At 34.2% G+C, this 16626-nt stretch overlaps 2 protein-coding genes across 2 annotated transcripts in view; both read left to right on the top strand.

The window, feature by feature from the left end:
- The window catches only part of LOC132201160 (uncharacterized), a 128540-nt gene that overhangs the window by 98791 nt on the left and 13123 nt on the right, over positions 1–16626 (top strand). The gene's annotated exons all lie outside the window — the stretch shown is intronic.
- LOC132200534 (trypsin-1-like) lies at positions 11563–13733 on the top strand. Its single transcript, XM_059626056.1, has 7 exons — positions 11563–11671; positions 11749–11852; positions 11924–12015; positions 12239–12380; positions 12436–12546; positions 12692–12835; positions 13235–13733. Exons 1-7 carry the CDS (start codon positions 11572–11574, stop codon positions 13391–13393), a joined length of 852 nt encoding a protein of 283 aa, XP_059482039.1. The 5' UTR covers positions 11563–11571; the 3' UTR covers positions 13394–13733.

The raw sequence follows: 16626 nt of genomic DNA, 5'->3' as shown, positions 1-16626 counted from the left end.
CTCGCATTTGCTTAGCATTATTTTTCTCTCTCAACTCGATTTATTTCCTCTCGTATCGTAATGTCGTCTTTTCCTCTGATTCATGAATCGCAGCTTTGTGTGTTCTGCGGAGATCTGATTTCATTTGCCGCATACACTGGCGATGTATCTCTCTATAGATATGTTATTTGCGAAGTGTGCACTTTATCTGACGAATATAAAACACAGCGATTTCTGAAATATACTGAACAGTTGTGGAAATTGTGGACGCTCCAAAATTACCACTCTTGTCATCCTAATTTGCATGCAAAACTGGACAAAAGTAATTCTATTGATTTCTTTTGTATTTTTTACTGGTAAAAACAATACTTTAATATGATTGTTTTCCAGTTTCTCCTAAATTCATTCACAATCTTTAAAATTTGTGTCACTCTGATTAAAAATACTACATGTGATAATAGTATTTAATTTAACTTTATCACAAGACTAAACCAGATAAATATAAAATGATTCTTAATTATAATATTTTTAAAAACCTAAGAAATTTCGCACATTTTTAATTGTTTATGTTAACAAATTTTTAAACTTTAAAAACAATTTATTATTAATTAATATAAATAAAATAAATTATATAATTTTAATTTGACTTTTCTCCTTCAAATAAATTTAATAATTTATACACATTTTGAAATGTTATTTATATTTAGTGGCTTAATAATATATCATAGCTTCTCTTATGTTGTTTGAGCCAAGAATAAAAATAAATTTTAATTTATCAATAAGATGGTCCATTTTAATAATTCGTTCAAATTGAAACTTGATTTATTTTCATTACAAAAATACAAACATTTTTTTTTAATGACTGTTTATTTTCCAATTAATTTTAATTATTAATCCAGTGATGTTTGATTCGTGCTTGAAATCGCAACGTACCCTTTTCCCCCTCTCCCTGAATCTCCAGAGGATAGCTCGGTCCGACGCTCGTTGATTATTTATTAGCTGCCGGGCAACGGGGCAAGCATTATCAATATAATACCGCCACGGTCTGTTGTGCAGAACGGAATTAGAGTCTAATCTGGGCCCATTGTGTCTTGGCTGTTTCAGAGATAGAGACTTATGCTCGTCGTGCAGCAGTTTTGTTTGTTGATTCTGCTGCTTCGTTTAATATGAGAGCACAACCGGCTCGGTCAGTCGGTCTCTCGGACTGAATTAATAACGGGGCTCTCTCGGCTCGCTGCACATTTGAATTGCTCATTGATTTTGAATTTATGGTGGCGAATGAAGCGCCGCCGGAGCTGTCTGCCGGATAAATATTGCGCGTTTGGTATGCACGCTGGGTGTCGGGATGGCAAAATATGGATGTAAAAGTACTACTAGTGGCCAGCAAGTGGCCTTGTTATGCAACCCGCTGTTGCATGTGAGCGCATTGTAAATCAGCTCGAGATTGTTTGGACGCTTAGAAATATAAACATATGAAATATTCATGCAGATGTGGTGCAAAATAGAGCTTGAAAAACATGATTCAATTTGGTATTAATATAATTTTGTTTTTTTGTAAATTATTTTGCTGTTACTAGATGAAATACAGTTTTTTTTTATAGTTAAGATGCTGTTAAATTTAAAGAAAATTTATTGATGGAATTAATTGATAACTTTCATCAGTGAAATGGTCTTAATTTTATTCAGTATTATTTGCATATCGAAAATTTTAATTTTTGTAAATTTGTTTTGTTATTAAGTATAAATGAAATGAATCCCATAAGGGAAAAATAATTTTAGCTAATATAAACAAACTTTTAATTTATTAAATTGTTAAGTATAACATTTATTTAAAAAAAATTTATCTTCATCTTTTTTTAAATTTTTAAAACTTTTATGGCTTATAATATTATTTTCAATTATTGGTATTTTTTTTATTAAATTAAATAAAAGAGCACGAAAATAGTTTTCTATCAAGTAATTCATCAATAAAATAAATTTACATATATATAGAGGCTAATGATATATATACATAAATAATATGAACATGAGATGTGTAATTATTAATGGATTTTCAAATGACCCAGTCCGTAGCATGTTAGTTTATAGATTCAAAATTGATAAATATTATTATATATTAAACTTATTAATTGAAAGATAATAAAAGTGGTACTAATGAGAGCTTTTCTTGAAGCTCCAAAAATTGGAAATAATTTTTGTGGTCTACCAAAGTATTAATATCTAAATATCATATAATTATTAAACTTATCAGTTAAATAGAACAAATTAAAGCTCTTCATTTACCCGTGCCTTCCCCATTCTGATATCGCCTAAACTAACTTTCCAGCGCTCAGTGCAGCGGAAATGCAGTTTCAAGATTTCTCTGCACTCGAGCAACTTTTGCGATACAATCTCGATGAACCACGTGCCGGATTTCACGCTCATTGCCTCAATCTATCGGACATTAGTGCTGCATCATTTCTAATTATCGAACGGCAGCGAGTCTCGAGTGTAGTCTCCGTGATTGCACACGTAATCGCGTCGTAACAATTAAGCCGGCTGATATCGACTTTAATCTCGCTCGACTCAATGCACGCCGCGCTACCCTCTGCTGTATTTTAATATCTTAATTAACTCCGTCGGGGAGATAGCGGCCCGTCTCTGTCTGCTCGGCACAATGCTTTGTTGCTTTGATTTCGTTCAAAGGAGGAGGAGGAGGAGGAGAACTTCCATTAGTGATTCACTCGTGACTTTCATACATGCAAATCCTTTATGTATTTTGTGATAACTAGACTTGGAACTGCCCCTTTTTCCAAAGATTCTAAAGTCAAAGTGTATAAAGAATATAATTTTATCAGGTTGTTTTTAACAAAAGTAAATTAACTTACTAATTTTGTTCTAAATATCTCAATAATTCAGTAATCAGGTTATTTTTAAAGAATAAAAATATTTCTTAAAAAAAAAAAATAACTGACTTGAAATCTCTTTCATAAAATAATGTTAAAGCAATAAAAACAATAGACTTATGGAAGTAATAGTAATACAATGTTCAAAAGTTCTGGCACAAATATTAATTACATTAAAAGGTTCTATGAAGTCTCATATCCAAATTAAATAATTAAGGAATTAAAAAAAAATTATTTTAAAAAATATCAAAAAAAAAAAAAAAAAAAATTAAATATAATATAAAAATTTTCCAATTTATATTATTTTTGTATGACTTGAGTCTTGAGTAGAATAAATAATGATAATATTAAATATTAAATAAATAAAAAAGTAAATAAAACAAATAATTAAAGAAACTCAAATAAAATAATAAATAAATAATATAAAAATATAAATATATAGTATGTTATAATATAAAATATATTTGTCAAATAAACTTAAACTATTAAGGAAATACAAACTAAAATTGTTTAATACAGTCCATTTTTTTAATTTTTAAACATAAATACTAGTGAAAAATTCCAAACAGGTAAAAATGGCACAATAATTCCCAATGATCCAGTGTCACCATGAATATCGGGCTCTATTTACATAAACCAACTTTTCACCAGTGCAGTGTAGTAAATAATGAAACCGAATCACTTTCCACGATTGAGGTCGTAAATTGTGTGCAAAAATTCCATAAATTAACCGTCAGTGTGTCATAAAAAGGCCAGAAAACATTGATTCCTTTGTGGCGAAACAACAAAAACTCCGAAGGAATTTGTCAGCGGCGAAATCGTGCGGTCGTTTTGCCGGCGCTTGGCAGTAAATTACGCGTAATATATGGGCAGGTGAAAGAAATCGCCATCACGCACGAGACCTGCTTTTCATTCTCAAGTGGCCCGAAAGCAGATTAGAGAAAGCGGCCGGTTGTTAATTTGCCCCGAGTATATATGTTAATACGGCGTAATGAACGAGTCGCACGCATTCCTCGAGAAGGAAAAATAATCATAATTCCATGTTGCGGCGCCCTTGAATTAAATATACGGCACGTGAGAGGTCATGAAACTTGTCCAGATTTCTATATTTTATTGCCGGTCGTGGAAATCGATATTTCTGCATCAATTCGGAACGGCCTTGAATCACGATGAGCCAGACGGAAAATGTCTCTCTTCTCTTTTCCCCTGTGAATTATGTTTTGGCTCCGATTTTCTTTCTTTTTTATTGTTAATCGAAATGAATGGGAGGGACGCACGCCGCATTAGAAATAGGTCAACCGCACCGCGTTTAATCGTTCTGTTTTTGTTTGCATGAATATGAATGCGGCTGGGGTTGATATATTTTTTTTTCTTCAAGCTTATAGAAGCCCTTCATTTTCGGCTCCCGCTCTCTGTTTACTTTCTTTTCCGACCCCGTTATTTTGCTTAAAAGCAGGATAGACGACGGGCGGTTTGTTTTGAGAAAACTTCTCTGCTGAAGCTTGTAAGGCTGCATTTGCAAAGAGGAGGTTTTTGAGCGACAGCTCCGACCTGCTCCGACCCGAGGGTGTTGAGTAAATTTCTTTTTAAAAATGTGTGGCTGAAAAATACGTAATTTTTGGCCACTCTTCCCTGACGATACAATTTAATAATCTACAGTTATTTGCTACTAATATTTGTTTCTAGCAACTATTAAAATAAAAGCCAGAGATTCAAAAATATCTTCATGTGTTTTTTTTTTCGTTTTTTCATAAATGACGGAGTGGATCAAAATATGGAAATTAATGGGATTGTTTTGCAAAAATAATAAATTATTCAACTTCTGTAATTTGTGGACAAATAAACAACAATAATAATAATATCCGACATTCTTTATGTGTGTTTATATGTACTTTATTATTTTGATGCATGATTCTGCTTTTTTTGCAGCATAATGTAATCATGAATAAATGCAAAAATTATAAAATAAGTAAATTAATACTTAAAAAAATTAATAGAAATGAAGAAGTCAGGCTTTTCCTCGTTGTAAAAATTATTTTTTTACAAAAAACAAAAAAGGCTCTACCAGTTTCGGTCACGGTCTGCGACCCTATTTCATGAGCAAGTAAAATAAAAAAAATCAGCAAAAAATGCACATTTTAAAATGAAAATTAAAACCTACTTGAATTTGTTGATTTAAAGATTTTAATTTTTATATTAATATGTAGTGTTTTTTAATTTTGCTGATTTTTTTATTTATTTGGTATCTTTCTTGCACAGACTGTGACCGAAACTGGTACAGCCATTTGTTTTTGAATAAAAATAATTTTTACAACGAGAGGAAAAGCCCGATTGCTTCATTTCCATGATCAACTCCTCGAGTGTCAACTTCTTCAAACAAATAGCAAATTAAAATAACTATATAAATTAATATAAACAAACGAAATAAATTTGAATTTATCATTTTTGCTAAAGTAAAGATCCAATTGTTTTTTGCATGTCATGCATTAATAAATATTTATATAAAATAAATAACTATTTTGTTGAATAATGGTAAACTACATTTATTTATTCAATGCTCATAATATTTAAAGTTTTCAAACAATTTGATAGCAGAAAATCTTGTTTGGTTTCCAACTTCCTTGTCGAGCTGCTGGCATTGCTAAAGGGGATGAAACTCGCTAGACTGCACTAGCTTTATTCGAGGCAATAACAAGTTACTATATTTGCACTTCTTGTTCTTTTTGTTGCAGGTAATACCTCAAGCCATCCGACTTGTTAAGTTGGCAAGGACGTTCGTGTCTCCTGGCGCCGACACAAGGTAGGGAATTGAGGCGGAAAATATACGTACAAAAGCGCCACGGGCCACGCGCAATACGTTAGCTACGTACACGTAATTTCACCCGCAGACAGCGACTTTTACTTTTGTTTGTCTACTCGCGCGCGCGCTGTTTGTTATTGCTAATTTAAACGCGAGAGTTAACAAAGTAAGTCTGTGTGTGTGCAAAAGCAGCGGGTTATCTGCGCATTATAACTCCTTTAGCCGGCTCACTTCATTACTGGCTGCGAGAGAGAGAGAGAGAGAGAGAGAGAGAGAGAGAGAAAGCATTGTTTTGCTGTTTCGCTGATAAGGGAGAGCAGATAAGTAGAAACAACGAGAGGCTCATTCCGTACTTGGCAATCATGCCGGCGTAAATATAGCACAAACCGCCCGCCCGCCCGCGCAGGCATGTGTGCATTATTTATTCAGATGAAAATGATTGCGGTCCGTGGCGCTGGCAACATTCAATGAATACCAGAGCGAATCGCCCTAATCGAGATGTAAATACACAAATAATGACAAATATGAGAACCAGAGGTAAACAATAAAAATAATTGGAACCAACCGACGGAAAAAAGTCGCGCATTGTTGAAGTCCGAAAGCTGAAATAAACGCCGCTGCTGACAAGTGGCGGATCCAACCGGCAGATAAAACACACTTCTCGCATTTTGAAATGTTGTTTGGCTTTGGAACGAATCGCGTTTCATTTTGCAGCAGAATTTCCCTCTCGATTATGGATAAAACAGCTAGCGCGTGGGCTTTTGTATGAAAGGTACAAACAAACGTGGGAAATTGAAGTGCGTTTGAATTACGTCAGTGGACCGAGTGTGATGAAACCAAACATGAATATTAAACGCGGCTTTCTTACATTGCTGCATTAGTTTTTTTACTTTTTATTTTTTGAAAGAACAAAAAACTTGGATGTAACATGTTAAAATTGAATTTTTTTTATATTTATTAAAGGAATAACATTAGCAAATAAAATTAATTAAAAACTTTATATCGATCTCATTAATTTTAGTTTATTCTTACTGATTCTTACACTGAAAAAAAATAGAAGTAAATATTTGCTCTTTGTAGACAGATTCTCAATATAAGCGTTGTGCATGGTGCATATATTTATAAAAAAATAAGTTTTTCTACTGCTAAACGTTTTTTTTTTTTTTAATAATTCATTCATCAGTTTATATATAATTTCATTCATTTGGGTACAAATTCATTTTGTGTTTCCCCCCCCCCCAACAAATTTTAAATTAAAAACTAAAACGAAAGTGAATTTTGAATTTGAAAGTCCTATTTATTTTACTCGAACTATTTACCGTGGGCGTGAAAGGCGCGTTACATGCAACACCTGGTGCACGACACGCGGAGCTGCGGATCTCGGTGCTCAGTCAACCTGGAAACATGCATGCGAATAATTGCATTAAGGGCAGCCAGCGAGACGTGGCGGGTCTCACGGGTGAGCAGACTCATCATCGCAGCTCGACGGCTCCTTGTTGGCCCGGTTTAATCAATCGATTTCCGTCGAGCGCTTCGTCAATTTGCCCGTATCAATATTTGCCTTTCGACTCTGAACGCGAGAGTGAGTTTTGCTCACGCCGAATGCCGCTTTTTGCTTCAAGTCCGTGTGTTTGTTGGAAAAGTTTCTGCGGCACCCGCGTCTAATTAATTAATTCCCACTCGTCTCAGTGTCAATAATTTACATTCTCGTCGTTTTTCCTGCACCCGCCGCCGTCCAAATTATTCAAATGAAATCAAATTTTATTCGTACACACCCGAGCGAGTTAGTCGCGCATCGATTCGCTCAATGCGGCAACTCGCTCGCTTCTGTACTCCTATTTCGACGCCGCTCTTTTATGACCGGAATAAAAAAAAGCAGCCCAAACTGCGCCCGTTCGTAATTACATTTTACAAAATTTATCATGTTGAGGCTGTGAAATGAGGGGTGTGTTGTGTGCACTCCAGAGTGGACTTCTTAAAGGGACATAAAATGGAGCAAAGTGACTTAGCCTGGAATTAGTTTGAGGTTTTGCATCTAACCAGTGGCATCACATAATAATAGTTTTTAGAGTCAGGGGAAAAATCTACTTTTTTTAAACAAAAACCTCCATTTGCCTTTCTGGAGAAAAGCAGCGGTTTTCTCAAATTTAAAATATTGTTCCATGTTTTGTATTAAAATGTCAAAAATTTGCAATTATCTGTTATGATGATGAATTTTTTACTTTGAATTAATTTAAAAAAAGCATTATACTCTTTTAATCTTCTGAAAACCATATATTTCCTGTATGGTTATTCCAGGCAAATTAATTAATTACTTAAAGTTATTTTGATACAAAGACGAAATTCTCGTCAATTGAAATTCACGCCTCACCATTCATGATGGTGCCCAGATGGCTCCTTTGCCGATGCTGCGCCTGACTGGTAGGCAGCTGTCGATGACTTGCTCGACAAATGCCGTCGGTCGTGATTGCTCCGCTAATGAATACACCACGCCACATTATTATCGTGTACATAGTTAAGAAGTAGGGGAGCCGAACTAACTCAATCAAATATTCGACCATGAATGGCCGCCATTCGGGTGCATTCAATCGCAGGGGTTGCTTGCATGGCAAAGACAGCAGCAGGCGGAGGGAGGGAAGGAGGGCGGATCGAAGTGCGGAATTATTCATTTGCATCAAGTGCACTCGGTGCATTCTCTCGGGCCAACTCGTCTGATGAAGTGTGAATTAATTTGCTCGAGTGGCGAGAAAGGCGGGTGATTATTGCGCCGCGTGGAACTGCGGGAGGAGAAATGTGCTCCAGTCAACTCAAATCCATGAAATTTTTTTATAAATTAATTGGGATAAAAAATATTTGGATTAAGTAAATCAAAGTTTATATTAAAAAGCTATTATTTTTAACAATTGACTATTGTATTTATCAACATTTCAAAATTAAAATATCCTCATATACCAAAAATATCTTTTTATATTTTATTGTTTCAAGTAATAATTTGGAATTAATATTTATAATGATTATTATGATTAAAAATATATTCTGTATTATTTATTATTTATATAAAATAAATATAAAATATTATATTATTTATATATAATAAATAGCAGGGGTCAAGGACAAGTCAATTAATACCTAGGATACTGGGATACAGTTCGATCTCATGGCGCCTTGATGGTTTTTTATTTTTAGATTCAATGCAGTTTATTTCAGACCAAAATTAATTCAATAAATGGGTATATAAGTTAAAAAGCTTAAATTGGGCGCATAAATAAATGTATGTAAAAGTATATTCCATACAAAAATGAATTATATATTAAATAATTATTAACCTAACTTATTCTTCACTGTACTTAAAATAAAAATTAAAAAATCAATAATCAATCGCAAATAAGAATTTGTCAATGACTAATTTAGCACATTTAAATTCCAATTGATTCAATTTTTACTTTTAATTCAACTAGACTGTTGCGATTTCATTGCCATTGAAACTTTCTACTGCCAATCTTGGGGACAATCTCAGCGGTCGCTCCAAATCCCCAATCAGCATCTTGATGCCAAATTGAAAAAGTCTGCGTCGTTTTATTGGCTTTGCGAATAAGACTCCGTGAGACGCCAAGTAGAAGAGAGAGATATGCAGGACCGCCGCCGCTTTTCAAGAGAGATAATCTTTTTCTCAAGGAAAAAGCGGAAAAATTCTCCACGTCGGAGTAAATATCAGATTGAATTTTTGTCAGTGCAAATGCTCAAAATGCCGCTCATGGAAGCGAGAGTGTAAGTTTAGTGGAAATAAATCGACCCTCTGCAAAAATAGAAACCAACATGCAGGAGAGTGAAAAAGCTCCTTTCCTCTCTCTCTCTCTGCTTTTTATGCTTCGGTGGTGATTGTTCTGACACGACGTCCGGACGAGTTAAACTTGGCCCGATTCTTGACAGACTACTTAATAGGGAAAAATTCGGCCTGAAATTTATGCGGGTCTGCGCTTTTAATTTGCACTCGTCGCCGAACCACATTTAGCCGGCGAATAATAATTGACTCTGCTGCCGGGCATTAAAAATAAATTTGCCGCTTCGCTGACCATTTTCATTTCAAACTTTGTGATTAATATTATATGATGGATAAAAAGAGAGACAAGCGAACCACGTGTTTATTTAGCGCAGAGGAAACACTCGTATACTTTATAAGTCGATCCTAATCCGCTGCCTAATACTTTGTATGTAAGGTGCGCGAGGGTTGAAAGACGAAGAAGAAGAGAAAACTGCTTCTTATTCTCGTCTTCTTTCTGCTGAAACGGCGAAGGTGAGATTAAAATGAAACAGGGACAGGCAGTGCGTAAGATTTTCCTCTGCAGCGAGAGCAGACAGCCGGCGAGAGAAGGAAATGAGATAGAAAGAACAAGATTTTAATGCCTCTTGAGTAGCTCTCTCTGGCAGTGGAAATCTCCTAAAGCGCTTCGAAATTATGCTCGGTGTGCGGAATGCGAAATTGGAGTTGAATTCTCCAGCCTTATCGCAAAAGGGCGCAGCTTCATTTGTTGAACTCGAGGTTGAAACTTGGAAGCTTGAATTTTAAATCTATAGTTTAATATTATAATTTTGCAAAAAAATTTGGTCATGCTTTTTATTGATTACGAATTTTGTCAGGACAATTAAAGTTCTATTAGCAATAAAATTGTCTTCATAAATTTAACCATGCACTTGGAAAAAAAGGACGAATTGCCTCCACTCTACAAAATAAGCCCAGTAATTTTCAAATATAATTTTTTTTAAGATGAAGAATTTTTTTATGTAAAAATAAATAAGGATACATAACAATTAAAAGATGTTATTTACTGCCTTAAAACGTTTCAAAAGCTTGGCACACGTTCGTTTTCGTGTCTTTTCAAACGCCAATTTATTGGAAAAAGATAAGGAAGTTTCTTTGGCGACCCACAACTCAATTTTGTCGTCGCTTGGCCAGTCGACAAGTGGAGAGTGAAAGTGAAATTGCGGTTTCTCTCGTCTGCGAGGAGAATGGCTTCACCGCCCGCAAACGTCATTTGAAAGTCATCTCTGCTGTAAAAATGACGACATTCACAATGAACAGTATTTTCTGTGGTTAAATGGGGGTGAGGTTGATAAGATTCACCGATGCAAACCTTATGACGGAGTCTTTACGTTCAGCACTAATTATTGCTCTAGATTATCCAACATTGGATGTTAAGCAAAATTTAATTTGAAAAATAAGAAAAATAAGATTGATTCTGAACAAAACAGTTTTACTTACTGCTATAAATTTATTTTAGATACATGAAGACATCGTGTCTGATTTTTTTTTTTTCAAAAAAAGAAATGGAGATTGATCGATGAGCAAAATTAATATACAAAAATATTTTTAACTCTTAACTGTTTCTACAAAAGTTTTTCATTTAAACAATATGTTTGGTATTAAGATAATGAGCAGCTTCTCCAGGAACTGAGAAATTTCTTATTAGCATTATTGGTTTATGATATTATAATTATTTGAAGAAATTACGTATAAAACCAACGTAGAAAGCATTTGTACTATCAAGAAAAAGTAATAAAAACCCGATTAGCTACGTACATACTACGTAATAAGTTTGTCTTGTTAATGGTTATTGCAATTTTAACGCACTGTTTTATTGTTTAATAGTTTTACCGTCCATTCCAAATAAAAAAAGGAATATTTATAATTAAAAATATTGCCCTCTCAAATAAAAATCCATTAATTGCGGTTAATCTACAATCGTGTTCCAAGATTTTGCGCTAATCCAATTTTTAAGTAATTTTTATTGACATATCCAATTAAATTACTCCATTTTGCGATAAAATAATAAAACAATTCCATTCCAAGATTGTTGGTTTAGATATATAAGGCTTAGCTTTTGATGCAAGAAATTTCATTTGCAAAAAATGGCTCTTGCAGAAGCGTTTACCATTCTCTTCCTGTGCACACTGATGTCTTTTAGCCAAAGCGCTATTGTCACCAACCAGACCATCGTAGAAATTTCAGGTATTGGAATAGAAATTATTTTGTGTTTATCAGAATATTTTTTCTGCGTATCCATCTTCATACAAATATTATTAAAGGATTTTCTGATGTAATTGAATCGGCAAATCCAAGACGATCTTTGAATAATGGCTCTAGAATTATTGGTGGTACAAAAGCTGACATTCTTAATTTTCCTTACCAGGTATTATTATTACATTTATTTATTCAAACAAAGTGTAGTGTACGAATAATGAATATTTGCTTCTTCTAAAGCTCTCCCTGAGGTATAACGGTTCTCATTATGGTGGAGCTTCCATAATTTCGTCCACATTTGCACTAACCACGGCATATTGCGTTGAGAGAGGGTGAAAATTACTAAAAATACAAGACCACGCATGTGATTAGCTTTAATAAAAATAATATTTCCGTCTATATAAGTGACGCAACGCGCAGTGTGATCCGCTGCATTATAAGCAGAATATTATTCCAAATAATTATTATTATTTTTTTTTCAAAACACTATGCTATGCGTGGTCTATTTATTTTACAGAAAATTTTGCTCAACATCTTTTTTATTCCACTAAGCAGAACAGATCAATTGAGTGTGCGAGCTGGCTCGAACCTATTGAATGGTGGAATCGCCTACGTCCGCAGTGCCAGGAGAATTCTCGTGCATCCGAGGTGGAACACAACATCTAATATTTTTGATTATGATGTTGCTCTCATTGAAGTATAATATAATCATGAAGATTAAAATGTAAACACATAAATATTCTTGGCAAAAGGTTTCCAAACCATTCTGCTGGAAGTCTAATGTTAGGCCCGTGAGGCTTCCACCCTATGGTTACATCGTCCCCAGCGATGATTTAGCAACTCTTTCTGGATGGGGACAAACGGTAATTTCTTTGAATTACTTTAATTCTTTACTAATGTCAGAACTCCCTCCTGATGATCCTGATTAAAGCTTATTTATAAGAATTTCGATTAATTTTAAATCTATTGTAGAGGGCATGAATAATTTAAATTATCCACTTAACTCAGGAATCTGGACAAGGTTCTTCTGAACTTCTATACACTAGAGTTCCTGTATTGAGCAATGAAGAATGCACAAGACTTTGGCCTGCACGCAATAACATCACTGACAGGATGATTTGTGCAGGAAGAGGAATACCTGCTGCGTGCTATGTGAGATTTTCTTATTTTCCCTTTAAATATTTATGTGCATTAAAAAAGCAACTCTTGTCGATAATGACCAAATTTTTGGTACAGCGTGACAGAAACAAGTTCAGAGAATATTCCTTATTATTATTGTTGTTGTTTATTCTTCACAAATCAAGTCAAATGAGAAAAAAATTACAAAATGTGAAGAAACACGGCAACCACTCTAGCAAACAAGTTGCTAAAACGCGGGGCCTCAAGAGAGGTCCGCGCCGAGATGGGCCTTGCAATCAGCGGAAACTTAAAGAAAAAATATGCTCTTCGACCACTTCAAGTAGTCTGATTTATTTATTTGACCGGAAAAAATATTCGTTTCTTTCTAAAAACAATTTTAACTTACGGAATTTAAAAATTCTTATCTGCAAGGGCGATGGCGGCGGATCTTTGGTGGTTAATGGAGTACTAGTTGGAATAAGCTCTTTCATTATTCGAAATGGATGCAGCGGAGGATACCCTGAGGGATATACCAGAGTGGCAGAACAAGACATCCTCGCTTGGATTTTGGCCAGCATCGGCAGTCTTTAAACAAATATTATTGTTAAGAGAGTATGGTATCCCAGATAATTTCAATGGTTTAAATTAAGTAATTTTGAAATCAAATAATGTTTTATAATTACTTTATTGTAAGCACAACACTCATTGTACGCATTGAAAAAAAAAACTTGAACATCGCTTCATAAAATGTAATTTTAACCATTTATAAATAAATAATGTGAATAGAAATGAGCAAAATTAAGTTAATAATAGTAGATTATAGTGTTGGTAGAAAGCTCTGCTCACTATCATCTCAAAAATTATCTAATTTAGCCTATTTACAATTATTATAATGTTACAAATTGATTAAAAACATCTTTTTCAAGCACGAGTTTTACACTAATTATCATTATTGAAAAGTCAGCTAACATAATTCAGAAATGTAAAATTGTAAAGTAATTTTTACATTGTACCAGGTTGAAAAATATAGTCTCTATCCCAAACGTAAACCGTAAAATATTTTGATTTCTATTATTTGGAATTTCAAACACGAATTTTCTTCAGTGTGCTCCGTTTAGATTTGTTGTTGATGGCAGGTTAATCAGAAGACATATGGGTGTGCGGAATTTAGGCGAATTGCTTCTGCCAAGGAGCAGACGTTCCGCTTTGCAATGCAAAATAACGTGCACATCCGACGGTCCGTCCTGCTCTATGCCACGTTCTTTGAGTGCGTATTATCAAGTTTTAAATATTTAATAGAGGCTGCAGAGAGCGCAGGTCATTAAAAGTTGCTGTGTGCGGCGCCGCCCCAGAGTCGGCCGGAAAATATAACGACGAGGGCCTCTCTGTGCTTTTCGCCTAGTAAGCGTTAACTTTTATTCAAGAAAATAATTATCTCGACGAAAAATTCGTGCTCCCTCTTTCTCCGTTAACGCCGCACGTGCGTTTATTGTCCCTAGTCATGAAACGCGGCAAGGTTCTCGGAAAATTTCCTGCGGCTCGTTTCGAGTGTTACTTTAATTAATAGTCGCGGCGGCGGCACCGACGTTTCTTGCGATAGGAAAAGCGGGTTTGGAACGACACGTTAATTAGCCAGTGGTTTGGTGACACTTTTTTTAAACAAAACTGAGCGTAATTAGCTCAAACGAGATAATTTGCTTCAAGCTGAAAAACAGCCCAAAGTATTTTTTGTTTTTATTATTAAAAATTATAAGAGAATAAACATTTCACAGGTTAAAAAGCGATTGCAAGATTATTTAAAGCTTGCTTAAAAATATTAAATTTTTGTAATCGGCGTTTTCTCATCTGAAGCAATTAAATGGAAAACAAATACCAAACAGGTGGAAACGGTTGAAAAAATTATCATTCTCTTTATTCATTATTATCATAATTAATTTATTTTCATATCAATTAATTAATTACTAATTTTTTTTATTTTTATATGTGTATCTGCAAAACATCTAAAAAAATGAACATTTGTGCCTAGATCGCATATTACTTTCTGAAGGAGAGCTAACAAATTATTTATTATAAAATGACAAAACAACAAGGAATTTTACTTACATAAAATGCAACTTGTCACAAAAATAAATTTTGTTCAACAATACACAAATTATAATTATTTTGAAATATAAAATTAAAATTAAATTAAAAGTTAAATAAAATTTTTTTAAAACCTTTGTAGACTATATAGATAAAAATTTAATTATTTTTTTAATAATATAATAATTTGTAAAAATGTCTCTTCTTTTTTTATAATGCAATGTAGCAATTAGTTGAACAAATTTAATTAGTTAACCGATTTAATTTTTAAATTGCTTCATTATGTATTTGTCTGCAGCCCTTTAAAGGACAATCCAATGTCTTAGATTAAATTCAAGGAAGCAATTTTTACTGACCTCAGTCGTAACATGGTCTTTATCGACCGAATTAGAAATTCATATTTTTCCATCCGGTGAACCTCAACCTGAACAGTCTCCTCGCGTGCAGCGTAAAGAAAAAAAAATTAGGAAAGGTCTGCCTATGACTTTGATCTGACCAATGAATTTCTGCTCAGGTGCCTTAGTAGGGTATATTTGCACTAGAAATACGTAGAATCTCGATTATCTTTCGCGCTATATAAATTCACTTAAAACACGACTGCGTAAATTTTTAATAAAAAGTTTGAAGAGGATTCATGCGTTATCTCTCGTGATTGCGCGCACACCAAGTTTGGCCGCGCGTTAAAATAAACTTTATTACGCGCGCGCTGTGCAAGTATGAGTAACCCCGGCCGCCGCGATAATATTTACAGCCGCAATTATCTTTATGGGAAACTTCCAAAGTGCTCGCTGCACTTTCGCAAAAGGCAGAGACCGTCGGCGAAAAGTGCCAGTTTGGCTGCGAGTTTGCAGGACATACTCTCTTGAGATTTATGACTCTATCACGCACTTTGGCCTCACAGACGATAATATAATTTTTGGAGAGAGTGGCGAGAAATCTTGCTTTCTAACTGATTTAATTCGATTTGTTCTCAACTCCAGTGAAAGGGAAAGAGAATTTTGGATCAGTTATTAATATTAATTTAAAATACAAGCATAATTGAATTAATTTCTTGCAAATTTTTTGTAATTTAATTACATGAAAGAATTAAAAAATAATTACAAAAAAAATCACGTTTTTTTGTATTTTGGTTATAAGTTTCAAATTTAAGGCTGAAATATTAATTTTTTTAATTAGACAAATTAATTTTACTCTATTTTCAAGGCTTTTTTAATTATTAAATATAAATTTTGTTGTAAATTGTAAATAATTCAATTTGATATCAGAAGGAAAAATATACATTTTGTTAAATTTAAACATAAAAAAATCTGGTTTGTCACTTTCCTCCTGTTATCCTCAGTCACACTGCTATCTCTCCTCCTGGTACGTTCTCATCAGAAATAATTAGCAACGACCGGTGGCATCTCCGTTGATCTATGGAGCCGCGGCGGCGTGTGTGAAAATGTCTTTGCGAGTGATTTATTGCCTCCTCCGTGTGTGGGAAGCTCACGTTCGCTGACATGAAATGAGCCACCCAAACCAAAGGTGAATTCATATGTACACCTATAGTAGCGGAAGAGTTATTATTTTCATTACAAGCCACCTCGCGAGAGAGGCACTTTGCATTCCATTGTGGCGAGGAAAGTGCCCATGAAAATGGCGTGAATCATGACTGGTGTAAAAGGAAAATAAGGTAACCTTCAAACGTTATCATGGGAAAGTTGTAATTTAAATATGCTGCGTGAATTGGAAAATTCAAGGTG

The sequence above is a fragment of the Neocloeon triangulifer genome, unplaced genomic scaffold, assembly GCF_031216515.1.
Source record: "Neocloeon triangulifer isolate White Clay Creek 2 clone unplaced genomic scaffold, ASM3121651v1 ptg000014l, whole genome shotgun sequence".
In the NCBI taxonomy this organism is placed as follows: Eukaryota; Metazoa; Arthropoda; class Insecta; order Ephemeroptera; family Baetidae; genus Neocloeon; species Neocloeon triangulifer.
This window is presented reverse-complemented; position numbering and strand designations above follow the sequence as displayed.

What these genes read in the sequence shown, in the direction of transcription:
- LOC132200534 (XM_059626056.1), top strand. Translation starts at nt 11,572, where the DNA reads ATGGCTCTTGCAGAAGCGTTTACCATTCTCTTCCTGTGCACACTGATG. An exon ending in GACCATCGTAGAAATTTCAG is followed by an intron (nt 11,672 to 11,748) that starts GTATTGGAATAG and finishes ATATTATTAAAG; the next exon opens with GATTTTCTGATGTAATTGAA. An exon ending in GCATATTGCGTTGAGAGAGG is followed by an intron (nt 12,016 to 12,238) that starts GTGAAAATTACT and finishes TCCACTAAGCAG; the next exon opens with AACAGATCAATTGAGTGTGC.